This window comes from Hirundo rustica, chromosome 3 (genome assembly GCF_015227805.2).
Source record: "Hirundo rustica isolate bHirRus1 chromosome 3, bHirRus1.pri.v3, whole genome shotgun sequence".
In the NCBI taxonomy this organism is placed as follows: domain Eukaryota; kingdom Metazoa; phylum Chordata; class Aves; order Passeriformes; family Hirundinidae; genus Hirundo; species Hirundo rustica.
This window is the reverse complement of record NC_053452.1, coordinates 69,747,911-69,767,650: the sequence shown is the minus strand read 5'-3', so window position 1 is coordinate 69,767,650 and position 19,740 is coordinate 69,747,911. Positions and strand designations below refer to the sequence as shown.

Below are 19,740 nucleotides of genomic sequence, written 5' to 3'. Positions count from 1 at the left end.
ACTATTTCATAAAATTCATATGCCAACTTTTTAAAACATGAAGTGACAAGTTCTCAGTGGAATTTCTGCAGAACTACAAGGTTCTTATTGCCCTCAGCCTCCTGAGACTGTAAATTGACTACATGAAGCAAGAAGCCTGAATCTTTCTCTTTTATACAGGAGTGCCTTGCAAATTAGAAATACTGCAACAATCTCTGCAATCAACTAAAGAAGAATTCCTTTACATGAGGCTCAAAAGCCACTGGTGATCAGCACACAATATGTACCACTACTAGATTTCTTTTGCTAATTTCTTTCATTAGGGACTCCTTGAAGTTCAGAACTAATGCTAAATGTCCTCCAACCTGCAGATAAACACCTTTACCTAGGTGTTTACATAAGGAAATCATCTCATATTAATGGTTTTAGTTGTTTTCTAATTTTTTTTAATTGTTCACACCTTACTTTCACCCAGGGATCTAAAGTTACATAAAAGCAACTGAGAGTGAATTCACCAATGCCATAAAATGAAGACCAAGAAAAAAAGAGAAAAAATAAGCCACTTTCCAAGCTTTATGAAGTAAAGCCTTTGAGTATATAGTACAGTCGAATTTGTGACGTTATATTACATGTCAATCTATCTGACAGCAATGAAACGTTGCACTTCCTTTTACCAGTTAGTTTTCTTATGGCTCAAGGTCTCCCTTTGATTATCCCCAGCTCTGACACATTAGCTATCTTTGTATCATATTTACTTTTGCTTTACTACCCATTTGCATTTGTCATACTGCTATTATTGTAGGGATTTTGAAGATATGTCCTCCATAGTGCTTCGTAGTCCCATGTGATGGCTTTTCATTGCAGATGATGGAAATGAAAAATGTCTGGTTTTAACTTACATCAAATTTCTTTCTTCCTTTCATAAAATAGTAAACCCAGAGCTCTGCCATTTTTTATGCTGTTCTTACAAGCAGCAATTTTAGGCTTACTATATCCGAGAACAGCAACAAACACTTAACAAGCATTTTTGGTGGTTTTACTACCGCTTCCTTTCATATATCCCATGTATGCTTTACATATATATATATAAAAATAAATACTTAGGGAAAAAAAAGCAACCATGATCACTCAATTCAAAAATATTGGAAGAGCTCAGTGGCAGCCGTAATACCTGGAAAAGCTTTGATATTTCAAATTAGCTACGCTCCAGTATTTCTAAGGTTGCAGAGCAAGCTAGTCAGAATCAGAGATCCTTTCCCAGTATTTAATCCTTCACTGGAATTAGCATCTACTTTTCAGTTATTAATCACTTTTATACTACAGCCACCTAATTCAGAGTTTAAATTCTCAAGACACACATGAATGCCATTTATTCCAACAGAAGAATCCCTAGACTTCTCTACTAATTTAAAGCAGCAGCATTCCCTTTACCACTTTCAAAATTTTATTTAAAAGTTGTCATTTTTCCACATTCAGTCTCTTCTTTTTCAAAGTTTCAGTTGGCTATAATGGAAGGCTATTCCCTTTAGCATTCTGACAGAAAGGAATCACCTCCAATTCACAGGTCTATTTCATCCAGCCTTACAGCATGCTTAGAACACTGCAAACACTGCCTGTGTTTGTGCACCAGGCACACACCACAGTGAAAAAGTGCTCAATGGCTCTTCTGAAAGCAAATGATTCTATTTGGAACTCACCCCTGCACAAGAACCTCGCTCAGGCCTCAGGACTGCTTCCCTTCAACAACTGCATGCCAGCCAAACAATCCCAAATTGCAACCCTAGCTCCACATTGCTACCTTAACCACAGTACCATGAAAATGGCATCCATGGAATACCTATGCCACGGTGCCAGCTGTCTCTTCCCCAGAGAAGAAACCTTGCTTAGCCAACACACAGGGCCTTAATGCCTAAAGAACCTCTCTGGATCAAGCCAGCAGCCAGGTGTTTGGGGACAGGGACTTGTATCCTGCTTTCTCACGGGAAACTGATGGAGACACACCTGTACGCAGGTACTGAACAGAAGCCGCCAGCTCTGCCTGCAAGGAGCATCCCAGACAGGCCATCAAGCCAAGCGTGCCCAGCACTGCGATCCTGGGGTACCTGGGGCTGGGGACACACCAGGGACCAACACACGTCCCGGGAGCTTCCCGGGCCGCTCAGGAGGGAGCAGCCGGGGAGGGGCCGTCGGGAGCCAGGTGCTCCTTCCTCACTTCTCAATTCCCTACAAGTAATCGGAACAGAACGTCAAAGTACGAACGCGGTCACACAAAAGACGAAAGCGACGACCCGAAACACGATGCGCAGAGCAAAGGCGACCCCAGAGCACAGCCTGCTGACACCGCACCAGCGGGGATGGCGGGGGGAAGCGGGGCAGAGCGGGGCGAGCTTTAGGTTGGACATTAGGTAGGACTGCTTACATAAAGGGTGATTAGACATTGGAATGGGCTGCCCAGGGAGGTGGTGGAGTCACCGTCCCTGGAGGTGTTTAAGGAAAGACTGGATGCGGCACTTAGTGCCATGGTCTAGTTAAACATGGTGATGTTCGGTCATAGGATGGACTCGATGATTTCAGAGGTTTTTTCCCAGCCTAATTGATTCCGTGACTCCGAGCAGCCGGGCACCGACCCGCGGGGCCGGGGCGCCGGGGCCCGCTCCCGGCGCGGGGCGGGGGATACCCGGGCGGGCTCCGCGCTCCGGCCCCCGCGCTGCCAGAAACTTTCCGAGGAGGGAGGGAGGGAGGGGGAGGAAGGAGGGGAGGGCGCTGGTGCGGGGGGGCGGGTTGGAAGGGGGTTCTCGGCGCGGCCCTTACCCGTCCTTGCGGCGGGCCTTGTAGACGTGCCCGTAGGTGCCTCTGCCCACCTTGCATCCCTCGTACTCGAACAGGTCCTCCACCCGCTCGCGTTCGGCCGCCAGCTTCGACTTGAACTCGTAGTCCATGTCTCGCCCATGGGCGGGGAGGGACGGGCGGGCAGGGGGACGCGGGGGCCGGATCAGCACCCGCAGCTGGCGGAGCCCCCTCCCGGCGCCGCCATGTCCGGGGCTCGGCGGGGGCGGCGGGCTCGGGGGACGGGGGGGGGCGGTTTGTTTTTGTTTTGGTTTGGGGCTTTTCGGCGGGGGGGAGGGGGCGCGCTCCGCCGCCGCCACCCGCTTCAACTCGGCTCCTCGCGGCGCGGCGCGCGGGGTGCCGGGAGTCGTAGTGCGGCTGCGGGAGCCGGCCCCGTCGCCGCAGGCGGGACGCCGTAGCGGCAGAACTACAACTCCCGGCATGCCCCGGGCCGCCCCGGCCGGGCGGCGTCGGCGCACTGCCCTCCCCGGAGACACCGGAGCGTTTCAGCGGCCGCTGGGAACTTGCTGACTCTTCACATTGCGCGCAGAGGCGGGAGCGGCGAGCTCGGCCGGACGCGGCGCCTCTAGCTGGCAGGGAGCGAGCGAGGGAGGGAGGAACAGAGGAAAGGACGGCCGATACACACCCCATGCTGAGGGGCTCTGAACAGTGCAGTGACTTGTTTATCTCGGCAGCTGCCATTCACGGCCCGGCCCCGCCTCCCTGCGGGATGCTGCCCTGTGATTGGTCCGTGTTGCCCCGCCGTGCGGCGGGCGGGGCGGGGTTAGGCCGGCCTCAGCGCTGTGGCGCTGCGGGTCCATGTTGGGAACGGGAATTCTTGGAGGCTCCATGCAGTCAGATGATGCTAAATAAACCGATTACTTACAAGAATACAGGGGCACGTACTGTGTTTGCGCTCACATACTGCCCAGGTGTATTGCTGCCACTTTATGATCCGATGCCGTAGAAAGGCTGTAACCTTTCAGCCCCTAGCAGAGAGATTTTTACACAAACGCGGCGCTGCTTTGGGGTTCAGATTTCATCAAAGTACTTGGAGATCACAGAAGCATTCAAGCCTTTTAATGTTATGTCTCGATCTCTCGAAGATATATATATATATATAGATATATAGATATATATATTTAATGAAAAGCGTCAGTGCAAGCTTACTTGTGGTATGGAAGTGCCACGCAGAGGTAACAATATATGAAGAGTCACACGGAATCACAGAATCGAGGAGGTTGGAAAAGGCTACTGAGACGAAACCCTGTCTATAACCAAACATATATTAACTACAGACCATGGCACTAAGTGCCATGTCCATTCTTTACCTAAATAGCTCCAGAGTTGGTGACTCCACCACCTCTCCGGGCAGTCCATTCCGATGTCTAGTGACCCTGTCTGTAAGGAAGTTCCTCCTAATGTCCAACATAAACCTCCCGTGGTGCAGCTTGAGAGGATCTCCTCTCATCCTGTCACTTACTGTCTGGGAGAAGAGGCTGACCTGCACCTGCACCTTCCTTTCAGGGAGCTGAAGGGAGTGTAAGGTCAACCTTGACGTGACCTTATCCAGCCTGCAGGTTACATCCCTCTCTAGAAGCAAGGGACAATCCCCACCTTGTGTATTCAACCTTAGATTACTCCTGCCAGCAGCAAGTGAACGAAGCAGAATTAAATTAGAGGGGGGGGAAAGTAAAAATGGCATCTCTCCATATACAGAAACGATCTCAGTTCATTGCCAGCTCTGCCAGCATTACTTACCACAATGGAAAGTTTTTCCACATACTGGATGGGAGGGGCAGAGGAGCTGATGAGAAGCTGTCATTGCTGACAAAGCGCAGGGAGGTGTCAACTGCACGATAAGGTACAGTGCTATATATAATTAGCAGTGCATAGCTAAGTCATGTGGTCATAGCCAGAAGTTTGTTTCTCAGGGAAAGGCAGGAGTGTAACCATTTTGAGGTGATTAGTTCTTCCAGAAGGCAATAGATGATTCATAATTTCCCTTGGGACAGGTAGCTAGCAACTGAAATTCTCAGAAAACTTCATCACTCTTTTACCAAAGTAATATTTTCCAGAGAACTGCAAGTGCTTTGCTTTGCAGTTGCAGATGTGGATCTTTCTGATCATGAGCTGGCAATTTTCCTGAACAAGAGGAAGAACAATATCCATCTTTCAGTGTCAACATTAAAGACATTTACTAAAATTAGAGCTAACCACTTAAATTTTGCAGCGTTCACATCTTTGGTCACCTAGTAATCAACATTGAGAAGAAAGGGACAAAGACATAAAAAAGAAAACTTATCTGTAGAAGGTTGTTTTACCCAGATTTATTCTGCCAGTTTTAGCATCAATAGGAATACGGACTACTTTGCTGTTGGTAATAATAAACTCTTCAAGTAGTTCCCATTGCCCTCTTTGACAAGAAAAATAGGCATTATTGCCCATTTTCACCACTGAGGCATTTGTTTTTACTCTTTCAATTTTACAATGTACTGACAAGACTGTCTTTTATTATAATTCATTTTCAGTCCGCAGTGCTGGTGAGAGAGGGCTAAGAGCACCCCCATTATGGTAGCCTATCACTTGCAAGCCAAGGCAGCATAATTTCCCCTCCACCCTATTCTGTACACAGCTCCCTAGTCTTGCAAACAGCCATTTTATCCTTTCTTCTGTAAATTAATTGTGTTTTGCCAGTAAATTTTTTGGCCCTCACTGCTGCTACTGGGAGGCTGTCTGAGAGAAACCTAACAGCTGGAAGCCTTTTAAAAATGTCAAACCTACATTTCCTTGTGACCAGCACCATGTCCATCTTTTCTTCCTGTGCGAATACTGTCCCGAAGTAGCCTTTCCCGCTCTCCTGTGTGCACCCCTGCCAAAAGTATTTATAGACAGCAGTCTCATCCCCAACACAGCCTTGATTTTGCTGGACTAATCAAGCCATGCTCTTCTCATTCCTCTCATGAGCCTGCCAGTGAAAGCTGGACTGGTACAAAGCTGGTCGTGGAAAACACCGAACGTGATCTGTGCCCTGATTCCTCCTCTCGTGACACAGCCCTGCTTCTACTTTCTGAACTCGTATGCTGGCCACACAAAAGCCACTAAAAGCGTAGGACCAATTAAACAGCTTCAAGCACAGGCCAGCTCAGAGGCTGGGAAGAATGAGGCTACCGTCTCATTTGTGCAAAAGTTTTATTGATTCATGGTTAAAAGATGGAAATGAGCACATTTGTTTCTTCTTGTGATTGGAGTACATGGCAGGATTCTGTTTCAAGTTCATAAAGGTGGAAAAAACTGTTTATATGGGCACAGGCTGTCAGACCTGCTGGAAAGCAGCTGCCTGGCATCTCCTCTCCAGGTGGTTCTTAGAGGAGAAGCAGCAGCAGGCAGCCATTTACAGAGCAGCAATAGCAGATTGTTTGAGAGAAAGAGACAGAAAAATACTATGACATTTCCATTGCTCTTCCAAGTTAGAACAGTTGTGATACCAGTAACACATATTTAAAAGCATTCATGTTTTCTTTTTAAAGTGTTTCACCGATTATTCATTTCTGGTCAGAAAAGAAATTACTAAAACATTTTTAATATGCTGTGCCATATAATTTGTTAATTGTGCTGATGAAAAAAGTTTGAGTAGGCCTAGCAAAGAAAACAGAAAATTCTGGGCTTGCAGAATGCCACCAGGACTTTTTTCAGCCTGCCAGCCTAAATGAGGATGCCACGTTGTCACTCATTAGAATCACTATTTCTTCCAAATCTCAAGTCACTGTGGTTAAGTTTCACTGGAGGTGGAAGATAGATCAAGCAAGACTGAAAGCTGAGGAATTTCTAATCAATTCTCCAACGCAGAAAAGACATGAATTTCTAATGTAAAAACAAAAAATTTGGGGTTTAACACTTCAGTGTCAAGAAAGTGATACATGCAGAACATTGTTCTTCTTTGTAGAGTGCCTTGCACTTAAAAAATACGTTCTTATTTTCTTTCCATCTTGTTTCATTCCATGGGCAACCTCTTAGAGTTCTCTCTTCGTTTGATAGTGAGAACAAAAGATAAGTGGTGGGATTTTTTATTTTTCTGAGCCACATTTGGAAGCAGCAGCACCTTTCCTTAAGTCACTCTCTTTATAAGCTTTTACCTGTTAACCTAATGGGAAATTTTTGATTCTTAGGGATCAAGATGACATTTTTCCAGTAGATCTTGAGTGGGCTATTAATAAACATATGCACTCGGTGTTGACTTCTCTGTCTGTCGCATTTAAAGCAATCGTTGCTAAACTTCAGTGTGGAAGGATGGCTCTCAGAATTCTGAGGGATACAAGTAAAGAAACCTTAGGATGAATAGAGGTTTCACATGCACTGTATTATCACCTCTACATAAGCAGAGAAAAGATAACAGACCTATTCCAGAATGTGTAGAGGTATACTTGGGATTTTTAAACATATTAGCGTGAGTGTGAGGAGCCTAATGAAAGTGGGACAGCATACCAGAGGACTTCTAATAGGGATAGATTAGAAAGTCCCCAACTGGTTGTAAGTTCATACATTATGATTCCCAGTAAAACTCTGAATTTTGGAATCTTTTTTGTCAATTAACTTCTAAACCCCTATAGTAAAAGTATTAACCTTATTATATTGGTTTAAAAAACAAAGTGCAAAACTAAAGGACTCCATCAAGATTTTACAGTAAATCTAGAGAGCATGCTAGGAATGAAAGAAGGGACTGCTGACTTCTGCACTCATAATTATTTGGCTAGCTGTGTTTCGTTGGGGGATTAAAAATTCATTTTTATAGTGCCATAATCAAAATAGCACTAAACCAAAAGCCTTGTGCTGCTTTTCGTGAGCATAATCCAAGAACCTGGTCCCAGAATAGTCTATACTACTTTACTCCATGTTAAGAGAACCCATGCAAAAGCTATTCCCTACCTTCTCTTTACAGACAAGCAAGTATGAACACTTACTTGAAAAAATCATGATAATTCAGAATGCAGCAACTAAAAATAGTAAAATAGTTTTTTATCTGAGATAATAGAGATTAAAGTGAATGAATTAAAATTAAATATTTCTGTGCTGCTCACTGTGCTAGAGTTCATCACTATGCCTCTATACCTCAACCTTATTGCTCAAGCAGTGTAACCACATGTATATCTTTCTTAGGATATCCACTTACAGATGCACAGGCTTATTGTGCTGCTTGGGGAGCAGCATGCAGTATTGTGGGCTGGCTTCAGTTTGACAGAAAAAAAATAATAAAAAAGCCAGTGGACACTCTTGACTAATGCCTTTGTGTTCACATTTGAGAATCAGTATGATAGCTGGTTTAGAAGGCAAGCCAATACCTCCAAAGCAGAGATTCAGAGAAAGCCTTGAATTCCAAAAACGTAGAAGTTGCCCATAAGTATGAAAAAAAAGAATAAACTCTAATTCCGAATATAGCAGCTTAAAATATCATCCTTTGGAGCTGCACAGTCAGTGTAACTGTTTCCTTGTCTTCATTGGTATACATGGTTTCAGTCTTCCTGCATAGTTGGCATTCTCATTCTAGCACCATTATATTCCATCCACTGTATTTCCTTGCCAGTCATTAAAGTTTTTGGAAGTTAAGTAATTCTAAACTTTGCATTAGAATCCACTGGAAAAGAGTACCATGTAATGAAAAAGGAAAGATGTTTCTTTGCTTACCCTTGAAGCATATGAAGGAGAATACAGCTAAACTGCTCTCATAGCTTTCTGCTGTTAAATTCATTTCCACAGAAGAAATAGAACTGTGCTAAAAAGATGACCTGAAGCACATTGAGTTCTACTCTAAGGTGTTCAACTTTTTCCTTGGATATAATAAGTTTTGTACCACTGTATTGTCAGAATCCATCCTAAATACAAGCTACAGCTACAGAACAGTATTGATGACAGGTCATTACCATGTACATAATTTATACAGAGAGAATATATATTATTCTTCAGTGTTGCTCCTAGCCAATCAGATTGTGATGCCCTATTACAAATGTTTTCAACAGCAAATGTTCATAAGGACATCAATAAATCATCTTAGGGTAGGACACATAGGACAAGGAATAACAAACACCAGTTGGACCAAATTAGATGTGTATATGGGAAAACCTTTGAGTAATAAAGACAATTACATAATCAATTGTCTGAAGATACTGTGTAATCATTAGACTAAAATTAAAATCATTAAATATTTTAAAGAAAAGAACAGATAGACCTCTGTCAGAAATTTTGTAAGTAAGGTAGCATTAATGTGATGAGAAATTAGCTTTCTTGTTTTTCTTTCTGGACCTATTTTCCCATGTCTCTTCTATTCTGTATGGCATAAGAAGGACCCTCAGTTCATGGACTAACCAGTTAAAAGACAAAGACAAAAGTAAACCACGAGTTTTCATGACAGACAGGTTATCCCACAAGAATTCATACCTAACACTGAGCTGTTCACAGTTCATAAATGAACTGGGAAAAGGCATGAATGATGATGTGACAACGTTTGAAGAACATATTTAGTAATTCAAATCTAAAGCTAATTGGAAAGTACTGCAAGAGGCTTCCATGAAAGTGTGTGAGTAGTGGTGGTTGAAAAGCAGTATTCCAAAGCACAAAGCAGCATAAATGCACAAGGGGGTAAAAACATACAGACGTGAGGAATTTTAAAAGCTAGTGTCAACCTGGAAAAGCCTTGCAGTCACTATGGGTAGTTCTCTGAACAAAGGCTCAGTGCTCAAAAGTGATTAATAACATGAAAAAGATGAACTTTCTTAGGAAAAGGATAAGAAAACATAATGTAAAACACTTTTATACTGCAGTGCACTACTTGCATGTTGTTTTCAGTTCTGGTTACCCCACTTCAAAGTCCATATAGTAAGGATTACAGTAACATTCAGGATTGAATAACCAAAATCCAGAAAACTGAAATGGCAAAATACAAATACATTAACAGCTTTTAAATACAAAATACTGGCACTGTCTTAGCAAGTCTGCAGTACTCACATTAGTGGAAGATGGGAAGGCATACAGAAGGGATTATTGCTACCTCCTTGCCCTTTTCAGATACTTTTTAATCATGTGCTCATTGTGCTTCTGGTCTTGTCTACTACAGCCATTCTTATGTTCCTATGAGGAAAGGCTAAATACATTTGGATTTGTTACCTGGGAAAATAAATGATTTGGGGGAGGGGAGGTGACAAATGGTAAAAAATAAATTGAGAAATAAAGGCATATTTGATTAATACTGTGTCATTTGCAGCTATTGTATACTATGGTCCAGAGGAAACTTCCAGCACAGGAATTCACTGGAACACAGTTTGTTAGAATATGTGGAGCTATGCTAACAAAAGAAGCAAGTGATCCAAGAGCTAAATCCCTCCTGCCTGTGAATGATTTTATGTAACTATGGTGGAATTAGATTTACAAAAACCTAAGAACTCCTATGCTGAGGGCCTCAATATGTTGCTGAAGTTCTGGTTTTCTTATTTCCACCTTAATTTTATTATTTCCTTACTCTGTCTGTGCCTCAGTGGCAAAATCCTAAATTATCTAGATTCCAGAACCGTATTTACAGCCAAATAGGAAATGACAGCATTGGCTGCTGGCTCACAATGCTGAAGAAGTTGAGCAACTCTGAATTTTAAAAGAAAGCCAGATGGTCTAATGAGAGCAGAAACCAGAAGTTCTATTGTCCTGTATGGTTCTATTTCTTTGGGGAGCAGGTTTTCTACCAGTAATGCAAGGTAAAATATTTTCCCATCTTTAGGAAAAAAATATATTAAAGTATTACTAAAACTATCACTTAGCTTTACTAGCTCTGTCCATCAACCAGTAAAAAATTTGCACTCAGTCAAATTTCAGTCAGCCTAAAAAAAGAACTGCCCAAAATCTTTTTATACTTCATGCTACAGTATTGCCAATACAACTCAGGGGGGAGAAAAAAAAAAAAAAATCCTGAGTCAAATTCCTATTGTTAATGGCATATATAGAAAAGATTTAAACTCTGAAGAAAAAGTATTTTTTAAGCCCTCGCTACGATACCTCAAAAATTTTATTGTCAAACCCCTACAGTGCTTTTGGCCTGATGAAGTATCAAGGAGAAGATGACTGTGACTTTGGCCTCACAGAAGATGCAGAAACAAGACTACAAGTATGGGGGTGATGCATTCACAATCACTCTTACTACAGAATATGGATGCTCTTGCTGTTAACTTCTTATCACTCGCTTCTGTCTTACCTTCACTCCAATTTTACACAGTCAATAAAATCAGAACAAAAAAAAGTGTTAAAACAATGCACCTAAACTGAAGTACATTTAACTTCCACCTTAATGTTTCCTTGAAGGATAAAGTGCCTCGGTTTCCTGTAGCCTCTGGTAATATATTGTGTCTGGTTGGGAGGGGGTTAATTTTCCTCACAGCAGCCTGTGTGGTGTTGTGTTTTAGATTTGTTACCAAAGCAGTGTTCATAACACACCCGTGTTTAAGCTACTGCTGAGCAGTGCTCTCACAGCATCAAGGCCTTCTCTGTTTCTCACTCTGCCCCCACAGCACGTAGGCTGACAGGAGCTGACCAAAGAGGTCCTGCACTCTGTGTAACATCATGCCCAGTTATGAAACTGGGGGGGAGGTTTTGCAAAGTTGCCGCTGCTCGCAGACTGGCTGGGCATCAGTCTGCTCGTGGGAGGTGGTGAGTTCCTTTCCATCACTTACTTCTTTTTCGTCATCCTTTTTTCTTTCATTGCCTTATGAAACTGTCTTTATCTTGACCCATGCCTTTTTCTTGCTTTTGCCCTTTTGACTGTCTCCCCCATCCCACCTCAGGGAGAAACTGGGTGGGCGTTTAGTGGCTGGCCAAGGTCAACCCACTACCCAGAGAAAAGTAAGGAAAGAATGAGAAGGAAATGGGATGCATCTTAGAGGACTAATTGCTTTGCCATGGCTTTCTTCTTCAATGCTGTAGGTGGTAACAACCAAATCCTTATTGTTAGGGTGGGTGGAAGAAGTTACAGTTCATTTTCTCTTTCCCATCTGCTGGTGCCAGCAAGAAGGCAGTATGAATCTCAAAGGGATTAACAAACTGGTAATAGTCCCTGTAGTGTGAACCAACTAAACAAAATATGGTGCTTCTTCCAACCTTTAATGCAGGCATAGGCAACCTATAGCTCACATGTGGCTTCTGCAAGAGCTACACCATATGACAGACAGATAGCAGGCAGTGCAGCTGTAGAAGTTCCTGCACCTTTTGTATGTCCAGCTGTCAGAAAAGGCAAACAAATTGAGGCCAGTTAAATCAAAATTACCCTGCCACCTTGGGCCCAGCTCTACTCTCCAGTAGAATCCTTACCAACAGCCTATAATGTCATTCTAAAATTTGACCTCTCCTTCGTGTGATGGGATGGCACATGAACTTGAGCTTTCATTCTCTCATCTTTCTTCATCTGAAACTGTTGTGTTTGATTCTGCACAGCCCCAGTCTGATATCAGGACATCAAAACCAAAATTTTCTCCTGTCTGAAGTTTTTCTGTTGATGGGTAAACCTATGGTAAAACAAGCTCCTGCAGTAACCCTGAGACTTCTGCGGAACTGCAGGAATTTGAATTCTACATGTGCATGAGCTTTTCAGGACTGTTGGAAAGCAAAAAAACATGCAAAGGGGGGTTTTTGTTTGTCATCTCAGAGTAAGGAGACTCAAATTTTAGGAAGTGCATTTAGTACACTCTAAATAGAGCTTCAATAGTAAGTTAATGGAGACATGTTTCTCAGAGTCTGCTTCAAACCTCTGTTAACTTTGGGAAAAATGCATCACAAGTTTCATTTCTTCTGGCTATAAAGAAGGAACAATTATCTTTAGACATCCTTAATAGGGTTGTCTCAAATCTAGTTGGCAACTGGGCACTCTGAGTACTGACCATTCCTTTATTAGTCATACTTTATTATTGCAAAATGATAGCTGCTAGTGCAAACAAAGCTTTCTTCACATAAGCCATTGAGTCCATCACTTGCAATGGATTCTCTGGCATAAGACAAAACATTGGGAGGTGTAACTTTAGCATGCTTGTTATAGAAGTAAGCATGCTTGAAATAGAAATATTTGTGCTATCAATGGCAACAGAAACAATGACAGAAGACTAGCATCAGATTACCAAACTGTTCTCAGTAGTGAAATCCTGACTATTGTATGTAGTGAACTGGATGCTTAATGAAAAGAAGATAAACTAAGATAAAGAAATGTTGTTGAAATAGTGACTGTTGTGCTGGTTATGCTAAGAATCTATTTTCGTACGAAGCTCACTTCAGTCTGCTTAATTTTGATGTGTTGCTTTTGACTCTAGTCACTCCCAATTAGAGATCAAGTTCTGCTCTTAAGAAATGAAAAGCCCTAGCTTCTTTGGATCTGTGCCCCATTCCTCATGCTTGCTCCGTGTCCACACCTCAGGTTCATTGCCCATCATTAACCTTCCCTTCCCTCCATGCCCACAGCTCCCTCTTCCCGCCTCCCAGCTACCAGCTGGGTGAGAACCAAGGTGATGTGGCTGCTTTTGAGCTGAGCATGTGCTGGCTGCCAGCAAACTCAACATAATAAATAACCTTTGAGCTCAGGTAGCAGCCTTTCAGTCACAGTAGAAATTTGAAGGAAGTAGTCTTTCCTTTATTGGGCTGTTATGTTGCTTAAAACTCGGAGGAATTTCATAGCCTGAAGTTTTCTGTTTCTGAGCCAAATGTAACTGAATTGAATTTACGGATTCAAAAGTTATTAGAGAGGGTCTGACAAGATGGGTAGGCAAACAACATATCACCTAAGCCCTGTTTACTGAGGCTTACAGTCCCAGAGAAGTATCGTCTGATGATGAAATAGATACAATTCCCAGAAGTTTATAAATAAGATTTAACTATCAAAGGTATGGGTAGTATGCAAAATATTGATCTCAGGAGTTTCCATACCATTTACAATATTCAAGGGAAATCTCCAAAGTCATTTAGCAGAAAAATCACAGTGGTTTTGATTTATTTAGATTCATACAGAAATTGGTAGACACTGAGAGCACATTTCAGGAGCCAGAACATGTGTCCTTGTTAAATGTCTCTGCTCCAGCAGTTAGGCATCATTTCCCAAACAAATATAATTGTAGTTTATTGTCAGAATTATATTTAACCCTAGACAGGGTTATATATAAATTAAAAAGGAAAAAGAAAAAAGTATTCATAGGTCTATACTATACAATTCTACTGGATGAAAGATTTTCACTTCCTTTAGGACTTCCTGCATACAAAAGATCGTCTACTTGAACATCCACAGATGAGAATCATTGGCAGTGTATGTATGACTGTACTGTCTGTTTTGCATTGTTTTTCACATTTTGAGCATCCTAGGTTGTACCTGACCTAAATTCAGATGTAAAAAGAACTGGTTTTGGCACAGTGCAGGTAACATTATACCCATTATACCTGTTCTAAAGCCTGATAAAATTGCATGCTTTCTTTTCTGTATAATCTCTTTTCCTTGCTATCATTTGAATATTGATACCACATGTCATGCTTCTCCCTTCCAAAACACACTAAAAGTGGGGGGGGAACAGGGGAAGCCAGATGCAAATTCACCTTGACATGCCCTTGATGTGAGGAAGACAAAGACATGTGCTGAACTCTGTCGCATTCCTAATGAATTTATTTATGACTGGCAATAATTCGGATTGCATTGAAGATATGTCAGGTCCCTGAAATAGTAGAACAATCCATCTGGTGTCAAAAGTATGTTTCAGAAGAACTTAATGTCTGAAAGCAATCTGGTGGTCATACAAATTCTGGATAAACTGAAAATAGAGGAGTAAATTCAGTAAATTACTGATGAGGAAATAATATGCAGTGACTGTAGCTCCTATTGGTCAGGCAGCAGAGCACATAATACGCTTTCACAGAGAAAAGGGCTAATAGAGAAGTTCTGCACATATATATATGAGAAACAATATAGGAAATAAAAATAAAATATGAAAGAAAGCCTCAGAATATGGGAAATTTGATTTCCCAGCTCAAACTGATCATGTGTAAAATGAAGATCTAAATGCTCTGCCCTGACCACTGCAGAGCTTTCAGCAGGCAAGTCACATAAAATCCCCTTCAGGACCTCTTTCCTACACACGGGAGCTATATGGACTTATTTCATGCACTATTAACCAAACAAGTTCAATTTTTGTGTGTGGTTTCTCTTACATCAGCTTAGAACTATTTTTATCTGTTTGCTTTATGACTATACGTTTACACCATAAGCACAAATTAGGTTTGCAAACATTTGCTCCATTCAGAGCCATTACTTCTCCCCAGCCCTTTATCACTGACCATTTGCAAAAGGCCATTTACTGCCACACTTCTGTCAGACTGACCCTAAACAGGTCCCTGGTGCCAGCGAGCCTGGCAAAAAACCTCCAGTGAAGTATCCAAGGGGATGAGCCAAAGAGCCCCTACACAACAGGTGTGGGTGCAGTAACCCTCTGCTGGATGGTGACAAGCAACAAGGTGCTGGATCTTCATCAGTTCCAGCTGTGTTGGGAAGGAAACATCCATCTGCTGCCCTGTTGACAGCTAAACCAGTGTAAACAGATCTAAACCATGCTAAAAACCTTGACTGCACACAGCCTTGTGTAATATACTTGCTATATTGATTGGAAAATCAATAATGCTAAGCAGGTAACCCCCCTGTGCAAGCACATTTATAGCATTCTAAAGGGGTTTTTTTCACTGATGGGATATTCCTATAAATTTCTAATACAATAAGTAATTTTATCATAATCCATAGCATGAAGTAGTATTGCGTCCTGACCTAATATACAAGCATAAAAGATGAGTATCTTTATCTATCATATCATAAGGCCATTTTCATTTAATATTACCTAATTACACTGCAATGTGAAATAGTGCAATTTTTAAGTAGTTTTAAGATGCCCTTATTAGCCAAATAAAGCGAAAGGAAAACAAAAAACACTACTGAGGAGGGCCAAATGAAGCTGCAGGATAGCTGGAAGGGTCAGGCTGTAAGTTATTATGTTGTTCCCATGCTGTGTGACATGGAATGTGCCACACTGAGGAGTGCTGATAGCCCCCAGCTGTAGCCAGGCCTCCTGAACGCCCTTTGGTGGCAATTTGAAAGGATACAACTTGAAACCAAGTAAAACAACAGAATAAATTGATAATTTCTGACATTAAATTCCTTCAATCACAACATTTTATTTATTACACAATACATTTCAAAATTATACCCCTTATTTAAAAAATATCTTCCTTAAGAAACCTACCCAGAAGTCATCAATACATGCAAATATATATAGAATGCATAAATACATAACACACAAAATTATTATCTTTTTCTAATCACAAGATTGCATTAACATGGGTGAGGCTGCTTACCTGCTTTGATGCTTCTATCAGTACATTTGCTTTGTGGGTGTAACTTTTAGGTGCAGTTCAGCACTGTGCCTTCTGCATGTTTATATGCCGCTATAAAGGTCTGCTCTTTCCTTTCCTTTTGCCTGAATCACACAGTCCTCAGAACTTACTGTCCTGCTGAGTTGTGAAGCTGTGGACAAGCACAGTAGATCTGGAGAGCCAAAACCTGCAGGCAATAATGCATATTTGAGCACATGCCAATGCCCGTGGCTGCATGGTGGGCAAGTAATCCCAGGCTGTGCCTGTCAGCCACACAAATTTCCAAGAGAGTTAGGAATTGAATGACAGTCTTCCCAAGGGCAGCATCAGAGTTAGAGAGCTCAGAAGTGGCTTAATACTTGATAGAAGCTCCACCTAGGCAATTCACAATGTCTTAGGAATGCAAATATTTTGCTGCACTCTGATCCTGGCAGGAGGTTTCTTCTTTGTAACCTTATAACAAATCCAAATCAAATAATTTGATCCTGTGGGACAATTTCTGCATTAAAATAGCAAACTAAGATATCTTTCTTAGTTGGAGGATTTGAAGCTGAATTAATTCTGAAAACTCCACTGTGATATATCTATATATATGTATGTATATATATACGTGTGTGTGTGTATATATATAATATAAAGAAATAGTATGCTAATATAAAAAAATAGCAGTATCAGCATATGAAGGCAAGAGGTTTAATTTCTTGATTTAAATAATTTACATACAGCATTGAAAAATTTTAGATGAGACTCAAGAGTCCACTTTAAGGCCTGAATCTACCTACCATTTCTTGCCAAGATTCTATTTACTGGAATAAAAACTTTTGGACAGGCAAATACAAAAAAGAAGTGGCAGGAGCTGGTCTCCCGATAATGAATTGTATAAAGGTATCCCAGAGCAGGGGCAAATTCTGGGACAGCATATTGATAGCCATAATAATTATGTAATCTGGCTGGAGTTAATGGGATTATGGCTATCCTTCCCTGTTTTTCCTTTAGAATAACCTTGTATAACAGAGAGAGTTTGATGGAAGATGTGTGTTTCCCAGCTCAGGAATCGGGAACCTGCAAGAAGAACCCTGAAGACAAACTACTCTTGAAGCAAAAAAACCCCAGCACTTCCTACTGAAAGTCAAGACTCAAAGCATACTTGAAGTATCCCCTGTCTCAGAAAAGATTTGACAAAACATGACTCCAAACAGCTCAGCAGCTCAAAACTACAGAACTATTTGGTACTGTGGGTGGGAAGGCTGAAGCAGATCCCATTATCCTTGCACTGTCTTGTCTGGTAGAGGCCACGTTGCACCATCATCTTTGTTGATAAAAAATAAGGGAGTGGTATCCCTTTATTGTTTCCAAAACACACCGTGTCACCTCCTGGCCCAGAGCATTTCACACATGTTCCTCACTGCCCTGAGTTCAAGCAGATAAACGTGTGACTGTGCTATACCAGGGGCTGCAGACCCTGCCTTCACATTTTCTCAGTGAGATGCCTGTCTGCTACTGCTACTGCATTTATGCAGGAAATGCAGAAATGCTGAGAAACTGGTCCAAGGTGTGTCCTGGACAGACACAAATACCTTGTAGTCATTTGCATAAAGTCTCACATACTGTGAGGCTATCAGTACAGGGGGGAGCACAAGCCCGGAAGAGCTGAATAAACCCAATGCTCAGAAGCCAAATTTGTGGCTTGGAAGAAGTTGCATTGGAGGTAGGGTTTGACAGGAAGATACTCTGTCGTTTCACTGATGGACTTAAGGTTTCTCTGAGATCCAGTTGTGGCTCTGAGAAATTTAGCACACAATACAGAGAATAAGGAGTTTGTTGTCTCTGTCATTTTTTGAACCAATGTAGCTCCTGAGCTCTGTGTAGCATGTATTCAGAATGTTTTCCACCTTTGTATAGCCCCCCTATTATCATCTGGAATTATGTGGCAAAATTAACCACTCAACTCTCATACTAAGAGAGTACTTATACTTTCTCATACTAAGAAAGCTACTTTTGTATTATGTTTATTACATTATCTTATATATTGTTAATAATCATACATACTCTTGCTTTTTTTTTTAATGCTAATGTTTTCCATTAAATGTTCTTGTGTAATTAAAAAAAATTGATACCCATATTATCTTTAGATTGCCTCATGTCTTATGGCACTGTAAGAAACTGGGTTTTGGATATAAAATGTTAAGCCACCCAAAGCCACGACAGTTAATCATATTTAACGCCTGACTAAACTGGGCTCACTCAGAGCTTTTGGTAGAGTCCTGCTCAAGTCATTCTGTATGTGAGAGCCCATGAATAACTGCAGTTTCTATTGAAGTTGGATATAATTCTAAGAAGCCAAAGCTGTTTGTATCTTGTTTCTCTGGTACAACAAGGGTTCTCAGAAGGGCTTATCATTTATTTTTCTGTGACTTACAGACTGACTACTGATCCTAAATCTATTTGCCTTTAACTGGTATATCATCATGATAAGCGTATGAGAGGACGCTGCAGAGAGTATGCTCTGCTGGTCAACCTCCACAGTGATGCTCTAGTGCTGAGTGGCTTTTTATTTACTCTCTTGAACCTATAATAAATACATTCCCTATAGCAATCCAAGTGTTAACTTTTGTCATCTCTATCCATATTTCCACCACAAAACTGATGTGAAAACTCAGCTTTTGTGTTGTCTGAATAACGTAGTCCCTCCAAACAGCTCACACTTGAAATGGATCAAAACCCCCAGCTCTGAAGAGCAAGTGCAGCATTAAGGCAGAGCAGTCTTTGGTGTGGAGAGACAAGGGGTTTTTTGAAACGAGGTGGGATTAGAGACAGATTTACAAAGAGTCAAGTACATCAAGGAAAGGGGATAGGAGCTCAAGGATGTCCTATTGCATATTACTTTAAAAGGTATGATTTTTCCTTTGTGGGAATGCTCAAACTTGACACTTTTTTTTTTTTTTTTTTTTTTTTAACTTGAAAGGAACAGCCTTTTCTTTTCTTCTGTCTCTTAGCATAAGAAAGGAACAGGCTTTTAGTGGTAGCTGGATTTTCTTCAGCTTGCAGACAAGGGAAAAATTCTGATTTCCTCTGAATATATATTTTACCTATAGAAAAATGGCCCTTTCATCCTGCTGGATCCTTTTTAATCCCTCCACATAATTTTCTTAGGTTCTCAAGCTTTTTTTCACTCCATGCGGATATGCCCTTGGGTCATCCCGGTGCATATAGTTGGGAACCTGCAACTGTGTGTACCTGGGCCTTTGTCACTGCTGGGGACATTACAATGGTCATAACCACTGCTTCCTGTACTGAATTTGACACTTACTACACTGTTCCAGTCCTGGTTTAAGATCCACTACATCAGTTCCCCCTTTCATAGGATTCAGAGGCAATCCCCAGCAATTTAGCTTCCCTGCTGCAATGCCCTTACTCAGAGCAAGCTGTTTGAAAAGGGACAGAAATTCCTGCTGGGAAAGAAGTTTCAGGAATTTCTAAATTCCTTCTCCTTCCTGTTACCAATCTGTCCTTTGATGG

At 41.6% G+C, this 19,740-nt stretch overlaps 1 protein-coding gene across 2 annotated transcripts in view; it reads right to left on the bottom strand.

Annotated features, from left to right (window-relative positions):
• The window catches only part of CDK19 (cyclin dependent kinase 19), a 121,711-nt gene extending 118,713 nt beyond the window's left edge, over window positions 1–2,998 (bottom strand). Inside the window, exon 1 of one of the 2 annotated variants that reach the window (XM_040058000.2) lies at window positions 2,841–2,998. In XM_040058000.2, coding sequence (XP_039913934.1) covers window positions 2,841–2,929 — 89 coding nt within the window. In that variant the 5' untranslated portion in view covers window positions 2,930–2,998. Of the gene's footprint in view, window positions 1–2,790 lie in introns of both variants that reach the window. The other variant, XM_040057999.1, reaches the window with a different exon arrangement.
• Between the last annotated feature and the right edge of the window lie 16,742 nt (window positions 2,999–19,740).